The 22431-nt window shown below is 38.0% G+C and overlaps 1 protein-coding gene across 5 annotated transcripts in view; it reads right to left on the reverse strand.

The window, feature by feature from the left end:
• GSAP (gamma-secretase activating protein) overlaps positions 1-22431 on the reverse strand; it is a 43259-nt gene that overhangs the window by 14330 nt on the left and 6498 nt on the right. For 2 of the 5 annotated variants that reach the window (XR_003527090.1, XM_027639575.1), the window contains exons 6-22: positions 22226-22314; positions 21757-21826; positions 21053-21102; positions 19674-19778; positions 18699-18758; positions 17965-18008; positions 16287-16372; positions 11780-11857; positions 9523-9600; positions 8964-9056; positions 7457-7674; positions 7086-7155; positions 6366-6448; positions 5697-5750; positions 1675-1800; positions 1201-1256; positions 750-781 (exon numbers count right to left, since the gene is read on the reverse strand). Coding sequence is in view for 4 of the 5 variants with exons in the window: in XM_027639575.1 (XP_027495376.1) it covers positions 750-781; positions 1201-1256; positions 1675-1800; positions 5697-5750; positions 6366-6448; positions 7086-7155; positions 7457-7674; positions 8964-9056; positions 9523-9600; positions 11780-11857; positions 16287-16372; positions 17965-18008; positions 18699-18758; positions 19674-19778; positions 21053-21102; positions 21757-21826; positions 22226-22314 (1392 nt within the window). In the remaining variant the exon portion in view is untranslated. The remainder of the gene's footprint in view (positions 1-749; positions 782-1200; positions 1257-1674; positions 1801-5696; positions 5751-6365; positions 6449-7085; positions 7156-7456; positions 7675-8963; positions 9057-9522; positions 9601-11779; positions 11858-16286; positions 16373-17964; positions 18009-18698; positions 18759-19673; positions 19779-21052; positions 21103-21756; positions 21827-22225; positions 22315-22431) is intronic. The other 3 variants (XM_027639576.1, XM_027639578.1, XM_027639577.1) reach the window with 3 other exon arrangements.

Below are 22431 nucleotides of genomic sequence, written 5' to 3' on the forward strand. Positions count from 1 at the left end.
CAGCTATTTAAAAATTCTCTATTAACAGTTAAACATCTGACTGCTTCATCAATCACTACCTTTGAAAGCATGAAGCTGAGGCTCGCAAAGTTGATATAAGGCCCCTTAAAGTCAGAGACCACTGCAGTAACTAGCACTGGCACAGATGACTGGTGTTAGGGGCTAGAAATGAGTGCACTGAAAATTCATGGTAATAAAAGGTGAGAGCACCACTTAGATCAGCATCGTTTCACAGCACACAGTGGCAGGGCACACAGAAGGCACTGATGTGTGAAGAGCAGGAACACAATTCAGTACTAAATTCAGTTTTAATTATTTGTGACAAGAACTGAACATCACAAAATCCCCAGTGCTCCTGGCCTAGGGAAATTGGTTACATCTGCCTTCTCCACACCATGATTTTTCACCAGCTCTAATCTCCTGCACAAGTTCTGATTGTTGCAAAGGCAGCTGTAAGCAGACAAAAACTCAACAGTAACATGGTGTCATTGAAGAAGAAAATCCTTAGGCAGGCAAAGTTCCACTGCTTGTATTGTTAGATCCAATATGAAGTAGGAACTTTATTTTCAAGCATTTCCTAGTCAGTACATGAAAGTTTTCTTCCAGTTTAATAACTGCTTATCTTAATTCCTCAGACTCTTCTGTGCTGAAAACACACACAGCAATTTATTTTTGGCAAACAACAGCTAGATGGAAATACTAAAATAAACCTTACAGCTAAGGCCTACATTGAGACAAGTTTTACTTACCAGAGTCCCAAGTGTCCAGATGAGAAAGCACCCTGGGGTTTGAAACAAAAATCAGTGTCCTTCATATGCAATACTCTACAGAATTTCATAAGGTCATAAAAACACTTTAGTTATCTTTGAAAGATCAAAGATTCATTAAAGAAATATGAGAACAGTACTCATGACTACATTTAGTAAAAATATTAAATAGCATTAAAAAAAAATCTATTTGTCTAGGTTGCATAAGAATAACTCTTCATATTTCTCATAAATTCCCAGCTCTAGAAGCCTGTGTGTATTTCAGATTGTCCCACGGTGATTACAAGGACTCCAATAATTGATTTTCACCTGAATAATCTTCCTTAAAGCTATCTAATCAGATATCTAACTAACTAATGAAATTACTCACTAAATCCTCAAACATTCTTGCACAAAGTAAGAAAGCATAAATACAATAGAAACCAGTACGTACTTTTTGGCATTTTCAAAAATATTCCTCAAATATGCTGTGGTTCTTCTCTCTTCTCTCTGGTTTGTAAACAAACAAAAATCCACAAATGCACAAAGCAGAAGACCAATTAAAATACTCCCTGACAGAATGCAGATGAGAAATGAAGCTGTTTTTCCCTTTGAATGGGAATAATGCACAGTGGGACTTCAACCCACCTTCCAACTATCCATGCTCGTAGGGACTCACACACATCTAACCCACACAACAATATAGTGCAAGCTCTGCTTTTGTTTAATTTCTTGCATTATTTTTAGACAGTCAAACTTACACGCTTAACTTCACCTTAAGTGAAATGACTGCAAGTCTTTGCACTTCTCATAATCAGATTGCAATTTCTTTATCTTCAAAATAAAAAAGACAACTCGTCCATGCTTGGCTTTAAAACACCCACTTCAGAGGCAGCACTGGAGGCTGTTTCAGGGCACGTACACTCACCTCTTCTGAAAGGTTATGCCATTCCCTCTTGAGCACATTATTGTGGTAGTGCAACTGTGGCTCTGCATACTTCACACTCTCCAAGTTTGAGTTCAGTTTCTCCCAGAAGCCTTTGGAGTTCTGGAACTGCAAAGTATTGCAGGGAAAGCATGAATACAGGCTGCACTGTTAAAGAAATACCTCATCACCCTCTCACTAAGTGACTGCAAAGACATGTGACTAATGTAGCTTCAGAACAATCTAGGTGAAAAAAGTTAAACCAAAGCAGCTAAACTAATTTCTTTTCATTTCATGGCAGGGGTAGCACTTACTTAAACTTGAGGTCAAGACTTGGTGCCTGTAGTGTAGATACTTTGCCACCTCAGTATCCTTTTAAGTCACTGGGAAGAAATGAATACTTCTGTATCATAATTCATCTGACCCATTTCACAAGTTTGGGATGGGAAGAACTGCACCACAGACTACACTGGCCATATTGTCTAGACTTCCTCTGACTGTAAAAGGAGCCTTAGGCAACTAATATAGATGTAAATGTTGACATTTGGTCAAATAAATCCCATTCTGGGTTTCTGGTAGTTCCAAATAGAGGAATATCACCATGGCCCCGACAGCTGCCACTATTTTCAAGCTGTATTAACATTTAGATTACAAACATCCATTTACCAACCTCAAAATCAGTGCCTCATCCCAGAAAAGAAACAAAATCCAAACACTCCCATATCAATTCTAAAACATATGACTAATGCTAAAATTAATTTAAACTCAGCTGTGAACAGACAGGAGGAAAAAAACCAAACAAAACCACACTGGTTTCCTGAGCTAGTTCTTGGACTGGGTATAAAGATTTGAAGCTGTTGTTTATAAATCTGGGGAGATGTGATCATGGTTGAGGAAGAGATGAGATTAAGGCAAATCTTTTTGGCAGTTTTAAAAAAACAAGAGATGGTGCCAGCTGTTCTTGCCCCTCTTAAGATACATTACCTCCAAATACAGACACTACAGTAGCGACATTTGAATAAAGACAAGTTTGAGTTCACAGGATTTCTCCATCTTGCATTAACATGTTGGATTTTGCTCTCTCCCCTCTACTTTTCTACAATGACAATAACTTTAAAAGAAAACCTCAGAAGGAAGAAACCACTTCCTACTATAAACTACAATTTGTCAAGGAAAATAAATTTCAAAGACTCAATCCTGCCAGCCACTTTCCTCTTGCTGCCAGTGTCTATTGTCACTTTATTATTGTAGCTGCAGCAGAGAAAAATAAATCTCGGGTTTTGCTTCATGTTAGTTATATTTAGCAGCTGCAAACTAGGAGTGCATATGGCACCATATGTTCCCTCTGTTGGAGCTAACTTATGAGATCTACACTCTTACAATCTTACGAGATTCTACTACAGCAGGATGTTGCCTAAATGTTACCAATATGAAACCTGAGAAACATCAAATACAGCAAAAGAGTATCATCTAGTGACCGATCCATGCAACTGCGGCAGCACCACCACTGCAAAACTGTGTTCAGGCCATACTGAACTTTGTTTGATATGTGGTGGTGAGAAACAAGACAGCAATTTTCTTTCATGTACTAAATCTGTAACAGGAAGTGGTAGACTTCAGTGGTGTCTGCTTTTAATTCTGAAAACCTGCATTGCATTAGAGCTAATTAAAAAGTCAAAAGTTTAAAATAAAGGATTTTTTTAATTATAGTTGTTTCTTGAGGATCATCAGGGCAAGGACTAGAAAGAGAAGGCTTCCTCTGCTTAGGTGTTTATTTTGCAGACATTTCTAGAGTCAAGAATACATATCCAAGCATGAACACCTAGAAGATGTTGTACTGCCAGAAGCCAAAGCAAGGCCTTACCAGGTTGCAATCCATGAAAAGCTCCCATGAAGCCTTTCATAAGTAGTGGATTTTTAACTGAAGATAGAGAGCTCTCTGCTCTACCCCTTTGAAAAGATGTAGGGGAACAATTACCTCCAAGAGGCCCATGTCCTCTCTGGACTGTAGTGCTGTATCTCCCCAGCAGTGACAGTATTCAGAGAGCTGTGTAACAAACTATGCAGCTGCACAGGCAGCTACTCCTTAAAACATCACTCTGCACCCCAGTGGCTCAGTGCAGCATGCAGGAGAGGTTGTCTCTTCCTGTGCTCTGACAACTTCTCTCACTATCCATCCTCACTCTTCTCCTGGACCTCCTATTTTATTTTCTTCCCTTCTTCCTCCTGCCCCTTCCTTCTCCCTTTCTGATCAAGCCTGTTTGCACCCCTTCAAGTTTGTTTTTTGTTTAAAAAGGGATGGGGTGGGTGGAATCAGACATTAATTGCAATCCTTATGTAAAGCTTTTTGACAATTGGACTGACTGTTCTCCTTTCTCCCACACTCTCTCAATATATCTTGCTGAACAGGAATTTAGTGATAAAAACACAACTGATACCCAAATAGCTCAATTTTTTTGTGAATATGGACATAGCCCTCCCAAAGGCTCTCAACAACTCATAGGCTCAAGAACTCCAGAAAACCTTCTCAAAGTAACAATTCACCATTCTGTCTGTGAAATGCCATAAAATCTCTGCAGAAGAAATACTACTTGTAGGACCAGATCTTTCACCAGGGTCTGACTCCTGATGCCAACAACATGCACCAACTGAAACACCAACTGACTACTTGAACTTGAGCCATGGTGAGTTTGTGACATTGAAGTGGTACAGTCAGAGGACTAAACCTTACCCTGTGTATTACCATCTTTGTCCTCATGCAAGAGTCAGAACAAATGCAGTCAAAAGTAGCAGGAAATATTTGTCATTAGTTCAACTCTGACCTTTTCAATCTGTTTAAGTTTCAGACAGAAATAGGAAATGAGTTCCACAATCAGGAAGTATAGCTGCTAAAGGCATGTGCCCCCAGGGGTTTGAGGTTCAATCTCAGACAAATTAAAGGCCTGCTAACTTTGACCTCAATGAATTACATGGATTATCTAGCAACAAATTTTCTCAAGATCTGATTTTCCCAGGTGTCCCAGCTCTCAGGGTAACCTTCTCAAGCAAAGCATGTGAAGCCTGATTCCCTAACAGGAACCAGGAACCCTACAAATTTGTGCAGCACAGCTGTAATGCACTGCTGCAGAGTGAGGAAGCAGTGGACTATTTCACTGACTTTTAAAACATTTTGTGAAGACTGAAGCTTTATGACTAATTATAAGCACTGGGAAAGAAACAGGCTCTCACCTCTTCAAAGATGGAACAAATACTGTCATGTATCCAGAGCCTAATCCCATGTGTTGCTGGTACTGTTGTGTCTAAACTCTTAACTCTTCCCATAGCTCTCCACAACAAACTGCTTATTAAAATCCTCTTTCAGATTTTGTATGAGAATACTTAGAAAAAATTTTAAGTTGTCTCTCTAAACTGGAGTTGAGGGAGTGGAACGGGAAGACAGGAAGAATCATTCATGTTGTTTTCAACAGAAAGTACAATTTCCTACCCAAACAGTGTGTGCTCTCCCCATCCAGCTCACTGCCCTTTCCAGCCTGTGCAGGAATTTGTCTAGATTTAGTAGCCAAAGCCCTGACATCAGTGCAATCACAGGATGCTCCAGACAAAAGAAAGTGAGAGGGTCACAAACCATTCATACCAATGGCAGCACAATGAAATATCCCTCAAAGTAGGCATACATAGACATACAGAGAAATCCTATATGCCTGTTATGCCCATGTCAACTCTGCCTTCAGCTACCAAAGTCACAAAATGAAGTGGTATCAAGCAGACCTAACAAGAATTAATTTTTGGAGAATCCTCCCTGTTGAATAGAAGTGTCTTCAGAAAGGGAATTAAAAATACATCTTTGAGCTAGCAAGCATCAGTCTGAATAACTGATAAATGCATAAATAATTTCAAACAGGGCAATTTTCTGTTCACACCTATTTTTGGATAGGGCTTCAGGGACACTGCTTTATTAGTATTTAGCATACCCCTCTCCCACAAAAAAAGCAGCTCCTAATCTGCAAATACAAACTGGAACTTACCTCTAACACAGGTAGGGAAATAATGTCTGTTGCACATATTACTCCAGGCACAACCTAGAAATACAGACAAATTATTTATAGTCTTATAATTTAGCATAGAAGATGGGCCTGTTTGGGATCTAGATGAATCTCCACTATCCATTTCCTCTGTGAAAGTAGCTAGCTAGCCAAAACCATACCCTCATTTTAAAAAGACAACATATTAGAACAGTGTCTGATCAGAGAAATTAAAATATGCTATTTGCTCTAACTGTAAAGTCTTGCCTGAAGTTATTTTACTTCTGCAAGCTTACTAGCAAATCTTAACTCTATTGATACTGTTTGTCTTGGAAATAACTGCATGATTTTGCTGTTAAATGTATTCTGTATTCACTATAAACCTGATATGATAAAGAATAAATTAATACTTCATTATGAAAACTGAGATATTTAATCATCCATTTGATTATAGTAGCTGTTCTTGTTTTATAAATGCTTTTGTTGCAAAAAATCTTACTTACGGAAAACACCACAAAGGGTAAGACTTGGCAAATTAAAACAGGCATAAAGCACAGATATTGATTTAGAGCATATCTACGAAAAGGTAAGACACACAAGTTAAAAGCTGTATTAAAGGAGAAAAAAACCAGACCCTCTATCTATCAGTCAAAGCACCAGCTGTTATCTTACCCCAATCCAGTCAAGCAATGATGTGTAGGGCAAAAGTTTATCCAGGTTTTGAGTTTCTGGACACATTCTGCAGTACAGGGAGGCTGAATGCAATGTAAAAACACTTATAAGGGCAAGATTGTATAAACTATCAGTTAACAAGAGTAGGCTTCATAGTTCATTGTCTGACACTTTTTTTTGGGACAAATCCTGCTGCTGCCTCTGAAACAGCTTCCTCCATGGTGGAACTGGTCCCATTCTGTGCACAAAAGGAGGAAGAGAAGTCCAGATGGCTGCAGGGCTGGGTCAGCTGCTTGGCTACAGCTCAGCACTGCAGGGGTCCTTTGAAGAAAGACTATGTGCTGGCTAGACTGAGGAATCACCTACTAGAAGAGAATATCATGATATGCCAAATCCTTATGAAAAATGGTTTGGGCTAGGCTAGAGGAGATTTGTTACTCAGCTCCAATCTCCAGAGACTTAAAATAATGATACATCCATTTGTCCCATTAGAGAGAAGAAGAATGCATTTGAAAAGTTTTACTGCCAATCTGATTTTGAGATATCTGTATGTCTTCTAAACTACTGATGCTGTCTCTTAACACCATAAAATGTAGGTCAGTTAACATAAATCATAACCAAAAAGTTTGGAAATAAGAGACTTTGTAACATCGTGGCTTCTTCTTCAGTGACAACTAGAGTGTGCAGGAAAACTCAGGACGCAAGAAAAGAAATACCTACCGACGATAAATTCTTGAATGGGGTCAAAAGAGTGACATGTCGACAGGTTCTCAGAAATCCACCGAATAATCTGTCAGAATGAGAACAGGGAGTTTGTCCCAGCTCTCTGTTTGAGAATATTTATAAAAGACTAAAAAACTTTGGGTTTGGTAGCAACACTTGGCATAAAGTAGTGATGCAGATACAAATGTTTTCAGGACAGCCTAGACCAATAAAGGGGTTTAGGGCAGCCCAGCTGATGAGCCTCCTGGCACTGCCAAAAGGTCCATGTAAATCAGGATCTTTCGTTGCCTGATATCATTTATGCCCTGACCTTGCTTCATGTAACCATCAGTCACTGAAAACAAAATTAGAGGAAGCTCCTTTCCCACCTGCATTTCCAAATCTTCTGTGTGTTGGAAGTAGAGCAGGGCACAATGTAGAGCTGCCAATCTCTCACTGTCTTGTTTGCTCTTCTGTAGGAGCTGCAGCAAGGTGCTGTCACTGATGCTTACAGCATACAGACTTCCTGCTTCACAATCCAAAACTGTTGACACGAGTGGGGATTGGATGGAACAATTTTGTAACGTGTCAATTCTTGCATCCTCACCTGAAGAACATTGGTTTGACAACAAAAAGAAGTAAGAACAGAAAATTCAGCTGCTACTAGTATTTCTCTTAAGACTCCTAGGTCCCCAGCAGTAAGAAACAGTCTGCCTCTTGCACTAGCTGCCCTGGTATTTTTATGCTCAAGAGGAGGAGGATTGGTGCTGGCTGGATACAGGAAGTAGATAAGGAGCACAGCCTGTACTCAGTTCTCTCCTTCCCTATTGCTGACACAGAGAAGGTGCACAGATTCAAGGCTCACAGTGCTGTCTTGAGGCAAAGCAGAGTACATGTGATAGAACAGAGAAGGGTACAAGGCCAGTAGCACAAGTTCAACACTAGAATTAGCACCTATTGGTATCGTTGGTACAGTTCAGAACTGCTCACATGCAGAATCGTGATACAAACTTGTACTCTTGGATCTCTTGCCATCAATCACAGTGGCCCACAACAGGAAGGTTCTGCTCTGTGATTACTCACTGAAGCATCAGACCAAAACCACTTTACTTATGTTAGTACTAAGGTTCACCACCATGGTACTGTACAGGTACCATATTTCAGACCCTCTGTATCAGAGGGATCAGGCCCACCATACAACAGTGATGCTTCTCACTCATTTTTAGCAGAATGGTATTTCATTATCCATATAAAGCAGGTATTAGCTTCCTGTGATGCTGCCCCTGCACCAGTTTCCACAGTCTCCTTCACCCAATCAGAACAACAGATTTCTGTTTTCAAACAAAGGCACCCCACTTCCAAAAATAAACCACTTCCCACAAGGACATGTTTGTTGGAAATGGAATAACATGCCTCTCAGATGAGACTCTAAATTTAATTGCATCAGCCTGATCAGGTGAAGGAAACACAGATTTCCTCTCTCCACACTCTCCAAACACACACATTTAGAGCAACTCAATTGCAGGAAGGAAATGTAAAATCAAATTTACATCTCCATGTGAAATTTGAGAACAGTGGAGGACCAAGAACCATTTGCAAAGATGGGGGAAGGGAAACTATGAAACCAAGGCAGAGAATTTCAAATTCAGTGAAAGGTCTTCTTCCATTTCAGAACAAGTTAGAAATATGTAATATATGAAGTATGAAATGTCACTTCATCTTTTCTTTCTAAAATAGAAAGTGGCAAAAATGCCATTCTTATTTTTTCAGTACCTCTCCTTCTTCAGAACACTGTGCAATAAAGGAAACTTTGAGAAATATAACTTTCATGTAAAGAGATTTGATCGAATTTCCACAACAACAATAAAATTATTTTGAGCAGCAGTCTTACTATACCTGTCAGAAATAAACTATGGCACAGGAGGTCAGGATGTTGAATATTCAGGAGGTGCAGGAACTGTCCAGGCAAATAAGCAGCCACATAATAGTCTATTTAAAGAAACAACAGTGGTCAATTTAGCACTTGATCCCTTATTTGCTTTAAGAGGCTGTTTCATATGATTCTCAACTTGGCCCAGTTCTCTGTGTTGGAATTGATTATATCTAGGAAGTATAAAAGGAGTTAATTAAAAGCTGCTGTTGTATTAACACAGGAAACACTAGTGGTACATTTGAGTTTCCAGGGAAGGATTCAAGAGACTTGAGACACTCAAGAACTCAGCAGCTGATGTGCAGAGCAGATTCTGAGGCAATTTCAGAGGAAGCTGCTTACTAATAGTGAGGTGTTGCAATATCTAATGCCAAATATAGAAGTTAAGCAGAAAAAAAGCAGCAAAATAACATTACTTAAAGTCAAGAAAAAAAATCCTTTCCTTCTAGAGAAGGGTTAGTGATTTGTCTCACTACCAGGGACAGAGAATGGCAATCACACAGGGAAGTAACCCAAGTAACCTACCAAGATTCATAAAAGCTACTTCCTTCAATTGATGAGATTCTGTTCTTTCTAGAGAAACTGTAAAAGTTTTGTTGTAACCTGGGGAAAAATAATAATACTTTAAAAAACTCCAAACAATAAACGTAATTTGCTACAACCCAGCTTTATAGCTAGAAACTTCATCAGTGCCAATGCACCCAAACAGGGATATTTTAGACTGTTTTATGAGGTTGTCCGCACAGACAGATTTACTTCATCCTAAACAGACTTGCTGCACACTTAGTAGACTTGTACCTACACAATGCAGTTCTTTGCTGCTCGAAAACTAGCCATGCACTGCACAGTCTATGTTTGTGTTTAAAGAAAGATTCCATCCCAAAGCAAGCTTGTGTAAAAATACCTTTCCTCAAAAAAAACCCACAACCCCAAACACAAATCCTCTATATAGCTGTGCTTCACATTTTGGTGATCTTTCAGCTGCTCTAAAGAATTTCCAGTTTGTTTTTCTGCATGCCCTGTTGCTCTAGTTTAGTTCAGCTCAGTTTAAGCATAGGCCAATGTCAGACCTGCTGTGTTTGTATGGGTTTTGCATCAGCACAGCTGTTGTTTTATTCCAGACTTGTACCACACTTCTTCTGGCACCATGAAAGAATGGTACAAAGCCCTCAAACTTTGTCTGTCTCTGAGAAAAGCTGAAGATTAAATAATGGTGTCATGATCATGATGCTACTTAATAGTGCAGGAAAATTCAATATAAAATCCACAGCTGACAGGATCACCAAGGAAAAAAAGCTGCTCATGAGCCACATTTCAGTCACTCATCCAGGAAATGACTTCCTGACCCTAGCAGAGAAATGTGCTTAATATATGCTGCTAAAAGAGAAAAAAAGAGGCCTCCAAGAACAACAGCACCATCAGAGATGAAGGGGTATCAAAACAAATAGTTTTTCACACAAAATACTGACTGAAATTTGCTTGCAGTGAGTCAGTATACTCATCATCACCACTTTGTTACTTGCCTCGAAGTGCATGCAAGCTAATATCAGCACGGCAGGATAGAACTGCAACATCATAATCCCCCTATTCATGCTGCAGTGACAGCTTTAACAGGGATGGGAAGTTTCCAGATGAGTTTACAGATGCTGCAGAACAAACTGAACCCCTTATACGTCTCCAAAATATGGCTTATGGACCCAAAATACCACTCCTTCTGTGATCACTGCAGGACCAGTCTTAAAAGTCTCTTGTATGACCGGCCAATGCTACATGAACCCACAAACAGCTCTGCACCAAACAGCTCCATTCCATGGAGGTCATTTCAGACTTAGCTACTCAATGTAACCATATTTATCTTCAGTTTCCTCCTAGTATAGATCAGGATGTACAAGGGCCATGGTTTGGCTACATGTCAAGCACATCTGGGCAAATCAGCCCTTCACAGCAGTGCAATGCACAGTATGTCACACCCAAAAAGGACTTTTCCAATTCGTTAATGCCTTCAAGAACACAGAAATGTAGTTCATTCCATCCCAAAATGTTCCAGCAGCAAAGCAACATGTCAGTGCAGTTCTGACATAAGGAAAGCGTCCTGACACAAGAAAGCAAACACCTAAGGCAGAACAGAGCTATGTTGTCCTCTTGAACACAGTTATTTCATACTATGCAGCTTCTCAACTGAGAAATAATTCGCCTCTCTCATCCGTATATCAAACGAGAAAATCTTACTAACAACAAGTTTTATTCTGCTCAAAATCAAGCAATGGTTTTTATTATTTTAAAACAAAAAAAGGTCTTAACTTTAAGAGTTAGAGCACCACTTACACAGCAACTATTCTTAGAGTCAGTGGGTGTTGCACCTCTTGCTGTGAAAATGACTTTTTAAACTGGAACTCTAAACAGACATTCAAGCTAAGAGCTGTTGGCTCTATTTCCCATACAGATGCCTTATGGCAAAAGTACAACACACCTGCAAGCTCCCACAGATTTCATTGATGTCTGTGCTCAGCATGCCTGAAAGTCTGGCTAGAAATAAGGGACCAAATTAATAAGCATTTACAAGGCCACTGGTTTGAAGCTACTCATTCAGCATCAGGCAGGAAGTCTACAGCAGGAAAGTCAACTTTGCAGCTAAAGGCAGCTGCTGTCTTTAAACACGAACCACAGTAGTTTATTGTCTGCAGACTTTGGTAGTTATTTGTTTTGAAAGGCATTCTGTGACTCTTTCAGCACAGTGACATTCTCCAAAACAAAGCATACTAAGTTAACAGGTTAATCTTACCTTTATGTAAAAAATATATGGAGTACATGATTTCATCAGGAGTATCACAGGCTAGACTACAACACACACACAAGCCTCCTAAAAAGACAAAATAAGAAAACTGATTTGTCCACCTGAATATCTAGACATCTTTATACTGCAAAAAAATAAAGTATGACTGTTTCAAATCAGAAACTAAAAATAATCTCTCAAAAAGATAAATATTACAGAAATATCTATTATGTACCTTTAGCCATCATTTACCTAACAAAACACAAAATCAAGAAAGAACAGAGGAGGTAGTCTGGCACAATGGAGACCTGGGTCCTGACACTGCCAGTTCTTCCATTTAGGAGAAGTACATTTTAGCCCTTCCCAGTAGAAATCCTGCTTTTAGCCAAAAAACTGATCAAGTCTTTCTCTCCACAGACTGCCTAAATCCAGATATTTTCTGTTCAGGGACTGTCAAATATTCTCAGAACAGCATAGTAAAACACAGCTTGTTTGCTTTTCAAGTAATTTCATACTGGCAGCAGCATGATAGACTGCTAGAGCTTTCTCACACCAGAAATGATAGTCACTTCTCCCCTTTCTAGCCCAAAGAAGTGTTAATTCTTTCTGTAGGAGAAAAGTCAGTCCTTGGCACAAGCTTATTTCAGCCAAGGTACTGTGTACAGGAATGCTCCCTGCTCCCAACTTAATTCTACATCCGATTGATCCTGTTTTGACCCCACTGAATGGTAGCCCTGCCTCCATCTCTTACAAAAACTTTAATCCACTTACTCTGATGCTTTGGCACTCATGTTAGAAACAGCTTCCAAACCACATTATCCCAATACAGTTGGGAAAGCTTGGCCACAACTGTGACCACTCACCTTTTTCCTTTATTGAAAGCTTATGACTTAAAAGAAAGAAAAAAAATAATACTAATACAGATACTGTTCTATTAAAAAAAAAAAGCAGCTATGTATACAAGGTATACAGAAAATGGCACAGTACAGAAAAAAGCACAAGTACAAAAAAAGCACAGCTACCAAGATATTTTATTTGATTTAATGCCTCATATTTCACACCCCAAAGCCGTATCATAGCTGCGACGCAGATATGGCTGAGACACTTCACACTTCTGCCTTCTGTGGAAGGTAAATACTTTCTTCAGATGTAATTTTTCTTTCTGCTTATTCTTAGCTGACTGAATATTGTCTGATACAGTTTTGCTTGGATATTTGAGTCATTCAGACAACAGACAGGGCATTTTGCCAGAGCACTTGGCTTCTTCCAGAGCACGCATAATTTTTAAAGTAGCAGCATCAGGACCCATGAGGAAGACTGGAAAAGCTCCAGCAAACCACAATGCTGTTTTATTATCAACAGCTCCCTTCCAGCACTGCAAATTTTTTTCTTGTATGCTGGAGGCTACTGTGTACACTGTTCTGTAAACTGCACACCATGCCAGTGAGTCTGTTCAGACTGAAGTGTCAGTGGGTAATATATGCAAGATGGTCACAGAAACAGCAGTTATGGGGGACTATTAATAGCATGTGCATCTTTCACCTTGAGGATATTAGTCCAAATGTCAGCAAACTGAACCCCAAACAACAGAATGGTGCTTCATTAATACAGATAGAAACAGGGTAGTCTCACATCAGCAAGGAGCCAAGCTGTGTTACATCTGATACAGTCCCAGCAATTCCACTAGAGCAGCCAGAGACTGAGAATATACAACAAACTCCTTTCCTATCCTTACCAGGGCCCTCTGCAAATTAGGGCTGGGTTGTGCTGCTGCAGAGAAAGCTTGTTATCCTATTGCATCTGTATGGTAAGTGTTTCATGCAAAGGCAGAACCAAGTCTTCTACAGTACCAATTTCAAAATCATTTGCAAACAGTAAAGGCTGTAGCTGAATGCTTCAAGGTGAGAAGACTGACATGAAGATATACTTGGATGGAATCTTATCTTTCCAGAAATAAAAGGGAAAAAATACCTCAACCACAAAATAAAAAAAAAAAAAAAAAATGAGGCATTTAAAAATTAAGTTCTACTCCTATCTGGGAAACAACAATTACAACTCTGTCACTTGAAAAATATACATCATACTACTGAGACTGTAAGAGTCACCTAGGAAACTTTAACTTCAAATTACTCATTTCTGTTAAAGCAAAAGCTCAGGATGTGAGGTTTTTCCAACATCTCAACATGGCATCTAAGTGCCACAATTCAAATACAACATTGCATCAGGGTATTTTGTCTAGTTGTACCAGCTTAGGAGTCACTTGCCTCACTTCAGCCATCCAAACATCTCTCATTTAGACTCCTATACAGCAAATAAAGAAATATGGATTGAAACAATCATCCTCTGGAGATGCCTATTTCTCTCTAGAAACATAGTCCAGATGCCTAACTTTCAGGCAGATAGGTGATGGTAATCCACTGTCCTCTTACCACCTGCATTTTGTTTTAATGTTGACAAAATTTAATTGAAAAGTATTTCTAAAGCATTATGAGAAAACATAGCCGTGCAGTGTTTTTTAAACAATCACTGAATCCTGGACATACAAAGTTAATTCTGAGACTAGAACTGCTTGATCTCAGCTACTCAAGAAGTACATCAGGATTTTTATCTGGAGACATTTTGTCTGTGCCGAGTGTAAGGAACAGAGCTACTTTTCTGATGCGGAAGTCTGAGAAAGGAAGAGTGATTTCATTCAGAGTTCAGATTGGCAGGAGTCAATAACAGTTTTATTAAATGAGAAATTGCATGGAATATTCCAGTTTGAAATTATGCCAATTATTCTTTGCCAGAGATGTCCAAATGGTACAAATAGGGATATTGGCCTTAATATCTGAGACATGCTGGCAGTTCCACAGAAGGCATAGTCTGAGCCACAAAGAAGTTTTGCAAATCACCACAAACAGAGGCACAAAAGGGAACTTTCGTGTGATTACCCACAGTATTCTTCAACAACTAGATATGGTTTTAGCACCAAAATAATTTGCTCCAAACTGTTAGTTACCCAAAATGGGTCATGATAGGTAACCTTCAGTTTCAAACAATATTCAAGGAAAAGTCATATACGTTGTGATTACAAGTAATCTCATTTAGTAAGTACAATTGTCAAATTATGTGTTTTACATTAAGTGCAACGAAAAGCAATTGTAAAAAGTTCCCCACAGAATTTAGATACTGTGCTGTCAGATAGAAAAGAACATTTTACTTGGAGGTAACCAAATGAGTCTTGTTGGAGGATGACTTAATTTCATCCTAAACTAAGGAGGTGCTTCAATCTGAACAAACTTCAGAGGAGTATATGTTTAAAAGGAAACATATATATACAAATCAATATTATTTCCCATTTCTGGACAGGCTGTTAGTATAAGAATTTGTTTTGCTAACAGAGAAAAAGTAGCCTCATCTACATTTGGTAGATAGAAACTTGGCCCTCTTACTTCTAATTCCTTCCCTCTAACCTTTCTAAGCATGCAGTCTGCCTTGGTAAGAGAAAAATCCTTGTAAGGAAACTGTATTTCACTTGATTTGCATTAATGGTCACTTAAGTGCAACTGGCAAACAGCTCAGCAATTGGCTGGTGTGCACAGAACACAGCAGGCCTTGGGGAGCGACATGTAAAGTTACTTCTGCAACACTTCCCTGTACAACTCTGCAGATGATATAAAGGTTAAACAGATACCATCTCTGCTTGTCTGTATGGTCTTGTCTAATTTAGAAGCTGAAAACAGTTGTGATACCTCTGAACAGATACCTCTTGAGACCAGCTTTCAGTCAAAAAATAGTTCATGGCATGCACTAGAATGAAGAGAGACTCCTAAATCCTAAAAGTTTAAGAAGCATTTCAGGTTTAAGGAATCATATATACACTAAACTCTTGAGTAGCACACACCAAGTTTAGTATCATATACTTGGACCTTCCAAGCACCACATATTAACAGCAATATGAAGCTTTCAGGGTCCGTAGTGCACAAACTCTGTGTACCTGTGTCCACCCTGTAACACAATATCAGAAACCCAGACAACAGAACTAGCCAAAGCCTTCCTTGAATTTACTTTCTAACACACTTTTTGTCAGCTTTAGCATTGAATTGCTTTAATGTAATACACAAGCACACTTTGATACACCTGTGTTCTGAAACTAGCAGGAAAATGCTTAGACTGAGATATTTCACTAAATGAGAGCATGATACCAGTTCTTTGAAGCTGGGCTACCAGAAAATTTCTGCGTGACTGTTTTGTTGTTAATATATAAAAACCTGGATACTTCAGCTCAACTTCAATGCAGCTTTCAGAGGGTAAAAAAAGTTACTAAGACAAACCATGGTTGCCTTCTGCCTCTCCTCACTGTTACCTGTCAAGTATATTCTAATGGAATACAAATCTCACACTCATATTATATGTATTTGTATTTTGTTTGGTTTTTAATGTCTGATGAAGAAATTTAGTAATCAATTATGATTACACTGCATAATAATCACTAGTAGAAGTAACTTTGACTATACTTGTATTTATTCTTTACCTGCTTTACTTGTAAAAACCTGAAGGTTCAAAGATTTAGATGCAACATCTTGGTCTTGACAGTAATCATATCCAAAATTCACAAGTCTATGAGCAAATAAAGATCACTAAATAAATCATTTAATCCACAGAGATTTGTCAGAACAAAAAGATCACAAGAACAGTCACTATGTAATGAAAACATACTAATTAAATTATAATCAAATGTTCTCTAATGCAGGTTAAATTAGGCTTTAACCAGTCTGCTCAATGCTGTTAGAAATGAAGACTCCAAGACTGCACACTGTTACCCAACAATTTTAATCACACCTGCCAACTTCATATTCATTTACTGCATTGTCCAACCATTCTTATGTTTTGAAGTGAAAGCAAGTTCTCATGTTTTACTGGAAATCCAAATAGTCATCATACCTGATAACTCCAAGGCTTTGCAGACTAACTCCAAAGCCCATCTCTGTAAAGCTACATTTTAATCTCAATTAGGAACACTAATTTCAGTGGAAGTACTTGAAAAGGAAAGCAGAAAGATTACGCTCACATGGAACTTGTTACACCATGACATTTTCAGTCTCGTGCTGCCTGTGCAGTAATGGTTTGACATATCTTTAAATCCATAAGACCTATTTTTGCCCTGCAGAACATGCAACAGAAGATTGTAGTCAGTCTGCTTTGGCTTTGTTGTTGCTGAGTGGCTTTTTTGTTTGGCTGAATTTTTTTCCAGAAAGGATTTTGATCCTGTAGGTATTTTCCCCTAGGTCTTCCACAGTAATTTTAAAAAAAGTAAAGTAAAATACAAGCAATGAAGCTGTTACAAGACCTGGATTTTTTCAGCACCTCTTGCAAGAGGATACACCGACCTTTTAGGGTGACCTGCTTGTGCAGCAGTGCCACACTGAGCCTCATGCACTGAGACTTTGTAAGAGCCGTGGTTTGGGCACAGTGGAACTCAACTACATTCAGTTGCTGATATCTGACCTAGTAGCTTTGGCCTCCCTTTTTATTTACAAAGATAAACAGGCCCTTTTGGAATGTAAATTCACCTGACTGAAGATAGATGAGGATGAGATAAATTATGACTGAGAGTCACACCACCCTGACTAGGTTTTTCCTCAGTTAAAGGGAGCCTTAAGGAGTCGAGCTCAGATGCAATTACGTGCATGACAGGCAGACAGAATCAGACAAATCTTCATCTTTCAAAGTGCAGGCTGCCTGGAAAAAGCATGCTGGAGGAGAACAGAGTACAGGCAGTGTCTAAAAAGGAGCTACTGGTCTGGTTAACTGCCCAATAAAACTTGCAACAGCAATTAGAAATGGAGAGCTTCCCTTGGCAGAAATTTTGGCATCACCACTACAACAACCCCAAGATTAAACTAAATTAACTTAAGTAGGTACAGCCTACTCAAAGGTTTAACCTATAGCTAAGTCTTCAGACAAATCATTTTTAAGAATGGCACTAAAAAGCAGTCAAGGATTAAATTACTTTTTACAGTTGACCCTGATGAAAGTAAGAACTAGAGGCTTGGACACAGTGTTCATGTTATTCCTACATTACAGTACCATGTAAGCAACTGGAAACAAAGATACCATGGTTTGGACAAATTTCTCTTAGGTTTGTAAAACATTACCATATATATTAAAAGGAAAGTGAAACAAAACATTAGAAAAAACAAATAACTTACTTCAATTGTGTGTCATTTACGGAAATATCCAGGTGTGATTCCAGCTGTTAACCAAAAAAAAACCCAAACCTGTTATCTAGTGAGGTCAGTGTATTATGATTAGTATTTTGGACCAGTAAAATGTGTCACATTCACATTTCACCAGATTCAACATTTTAATAAGGTTTATTTATCCTCCTCCAATCCTTACAGTCACTTCAAAAAAACCTATAAAATAGATTCCTTTTGAAAAAGAGAAAATAAATTGAGAGATATTTAACCTCCTGCATTAGAGCAAATTTCAGCCACTGGGACAAAGGTCTAGTAACAATTATACATTGTAATTTTTATGTTCTGTTCTCTGTATTTTGGTTGCAATGAATGTTCTTGTTTCACTTAAAACTGACACAAAATTAACACATGGTTTCTTTGTCTAGTGCATTTGACAAGCCTGCTTTTTCAATAATTGAATATAAGATCAGTATAGTGTCATGAACGTCCCTTACTTTCTTCTAGGTTAATAACTGTAATTCCACTAAAGTTACCTTACCGTGGCACAATCTGACTCTGACTGAATATGTTCTTGACACTAAAATAATGTAAAACCCCCCAAAAAACAAATGGAAAACCAAACCCTGGTTTTCTTATGAAAACACTTCAACAAAAGATACTGAAAGAGATCTCTGTATTCGTGCCTGAAACACATAAATACATCACACTAAAAGCCATTATATAATAAAATACTCATAACTTACTATTGAGTTAAAATTTTCATCAGGATAAAACTGGACACACCTTAAAGTACTCTTTGATTCCTGGAATTAAAAAGGATATGTTTTGTGACTAAGGAAGCATATTATATAGACTGAAAAGTGATTGGATACTCCACACTGTTCTCCACACTCAACTTGCTCTGCTAACAGATATGCAGAAGTTAGGGGACAAAAGCTGAATTTAAAAACCACATATAACCCCTCACAATAGCACTACAACATGCTTCCTTCCTGCCCCAGATCATTATCTGCCAATCATCTATAATTGCGTGGGCTCTCACTTGAAGAACAGCAATACATGTCTCACACATTCTAGAAGGTTAAAAAAAAATGTTTTCCATAGTTACTTATATGGCAAAAAGAACTGTATCTTGGTTGGTCAGTTCAAAAAGGGTATCTCAGAAACAAAAACAGGAATACATTTCTCCACCACAGTTCACTTCCTGTTACTTCCTAACACTCACTCCTTTTGTGGCTAAGAAGAGTTTAGAAAAATCAGTTTTCATTTACACAGAATACATCAACTCCAAATAGTCCTTCAGACAAAACAAAAAACCCAAACCCAAAGAGTTTTAAAGTTTCTAGCCAAGAACCTGTCCTCACTTGGTAACTCAATGTCTGCATACAAAATACTTTCTATATGTGAATTCTCTAGAACAGAAACGTTATATTCATAACAGTTTGGGGTAGATTTAGATACTTTTGAATAAAAGATTTTTCTAAAGCCAAAAACCTAACAAACCCACCTTTTTTTATAGAAAGCACTAAGATCACCAGTCTTCTTGGAATTTACTAAGCACAGCAGCAGCTAAGGCCAGTCTGACTTTTGTTTTTTAAAGGGAACAGGACAGACTACCCTCATGAAAACAAACTCCCACTTGTCATCCTACACACTCAAAACTTCGCAGTCTCTAGAGAGGCAGGAAAAAAATCTCCAAGAATGACTTTCATTCTCACCTTTGGAACAATGTAGAAGAGCCTCTGTTCCATCATATCCCACTGTGCCCAAACGAGATCATCTGCAACTTTGGCTCTTGGAAGCTGACCTGACTTTTGAATCACCTAAAGAGAAAGAAAGAACATTAGAAGTTGTCAAATAAGGTTCTGTAACAATTATGCACAGCCTGTGCTTTAAAGAAAAAAAGCAATGACAGTAGTGGCACAAACACTAAGGTGCTTGTTAGTGGCACAAAGTCCACCTTTGTTGTGTGCAGGGTGCTCAGCTTAAAGAGATCGGAAGCACAGTTGTCAAGGTACACCTACTAACAAATCCTTTCTTTCAGACTTCCTTGCTTGCAAGAAATTCACCACTTAAGCTGCTCAAAGTGAACAAAATAAAACAGACAGCACTCTTCAACACAGAGGTGGGAAATACCACAGCCAGTTCAGAATCAGCTGCATAAACTACTGAAAGAAGATGTGTCAGCTCCAAAAGAGATTTCTGTCCAAAGTCTCAGCCACATGACAGAGAGTACTGGAGACAGGAAAAGCACTAAGTCGTGGAAAACTGTTGGGATCGTATAAATGCACTTGAAAGATGTATGGAGATTTCATGCCAACCAAAAGAAATCTCTTTGTTAGAAGGAGATCAGATCAATGTTTCCTGATTACACTTAGTATTTACTCCACTACTGTGATCTAGCATATAAAATCCATCTGCTTTATGGGTTATGATGATAAATTTGGAGAAAACCATGAAAGACAAAGTGACTGAAATCAGGTCCTTAACTTTTCCTTCCAAGCCTACATTTGTCTCCATGAAGCAAAACATTGGCTTTCATGACACAATTCTTTACTATATTATATGCATGTTTATTAATAATAAGTCTTTTAAGCAAAACACCCACAATTTGTTGAAGACAAATTTATGTTAAAAACAGGACAAAGAAATGAGGGGGAAAAGAGATTGGAACATTCACTGTACTTGAACTATATCTAAGTTTCACATCTTTTGTTTGCTTACTTTTTAAGCAAATCCTTTACTGGGATCACACAGACTCACAAAAGACAAAGTTAGGAGGGTGGCACTGCAAATACTTAAAATGGTTTAAAAATGAATATACACCATGTTTACTCTCAACTTCTAACACACAAAAGCATTCAGCAACAAATAAAATCCAATAAAATAAGTAATTTTCCTCAGAGATTACAGGGTATACAGGTTTATCAATCAGCTTTATGGTTACCTGCATAAGTTGTCATATTATCAATACTCTCTCTAATATACTTTGTGTTGTTCAAGTATAAAACTACAAAAACTGTTAGCTAAAATCACAGATTTTTACATTTTCAATTAAAGCAAAAAAACTCAAACCCCAAGATTTTTCAAGTCTTACCACTTTGTGTTCTTCTTCCGCAACAACACGAATGTCAAACTGTTCAATATCTTTAAAACATAGGAAAAAAATAATTACAAACATACATTTTTAAATGCTTTTATGCAGCTTATTAAACAATCTCACCTCTTAGACTTCTGTAAGGACACTATAAGAACTCTGTCCACCTAAGTCCAGCTACTCAAGGCTGGTGTCTAGCTCAGAGAAGATGGGCCTCTCCTAAGAGGTGGTAAAAGCAACCTCACTCTACAAGACTGAAAGGCAAGAGTAATAAACAACCTTTTCCAAGTGTCCACCTTTATCCATTCCATGTCAACATGCAATATTAGCTGAATCCAATGAACTATTGTGCTATTCTTATCCCACTTGTCACATGTTAAATCACAGTCCATCTTTCACAGTCAATTGATCTGCTCTGAATTTATATAGGCAGCTATAAAATGACTATTTTAGCTGTTTAATAAACAAAGATAACTGATGAATGCATTAACTAAGTAACTAATTGCAGTCAAAGATGGTCATTCAGTTAAAAATGAAAAAAGTCCAGTAAATGATACAGTTCTTAAAAGACCTTCAGAATACCTAGAATAGCTTGCACCCTTCTTTTTCCTGTTTTTTCCCAATAAAAGGCTTCCAAAAATATAATCTATAATGATCACCTTGAACTAAAAGAATGAATATTTACTTTGAAAATATTAACTCACATTTATCTTCTGAAACTAGCAAGAGGCGACTTTCTGTAGAAGCATTTCTGTCTTCAACTGGATAAAGAAACTACACAGAAAGTTTCCCAAAAGTTAAGTAAATAACCAAAATAGTTTAGAACACTTATCTAAAATGGGTGGGTTTTAGCTGGATATTTACATATGTCTAAATTCAGTCAGACAAAATAATTATATTTAATTAATAAGAATAACTATTATTACATACTAACAGTCACCAATCACTATAATGGCAAGCTTTGGGGGATTAAACAGAAATAAAAAAGCAGCCTTCATGTCAGAGAAATATTCTGCATCAAACATTTTATGAAGTTTCATTTTTTTAATTCTATGAAGGAACACGAGGACACTATCTCTGTAACAGCTGCAAGATAACCATGCACTCAACCATGTTTTCCCCCTAGTATAGTGGATTACAAAGGCTTATCTTTAGATTAGTTGAATAATTTACCTGCACTCGAACACAGCTATCCACAGCCTTCAGGACTCTCACATTATTAATGGGATGAATTTCAATTAGCAGGGTTAAATACTTGGATACTGAAAAAAAGTATGTTTTGGATAACACTTTATGTATACGATTTTGTTTTCTAAACAGAAATTTTATGGGAAAGCAAGCAAAAGGGTATGATATTACAAAGAGTATTAAAACAACCC

This window comes from Corapipo altera, unplaced genomic scaffold (assembly GCF_003945725.1).
Source record: "Corapipo altera isolate COAL_440 unplaced genomic scaffold, ASM394572v1 1b, whole genome shotgun sequence".
Taxonomy (NCBI): domain Eukaryota; kingdom Metazoa; phylum Chordata; class Aves; order Passeriformes; family Pipridae; genus Corapipo; species Corapipo altera.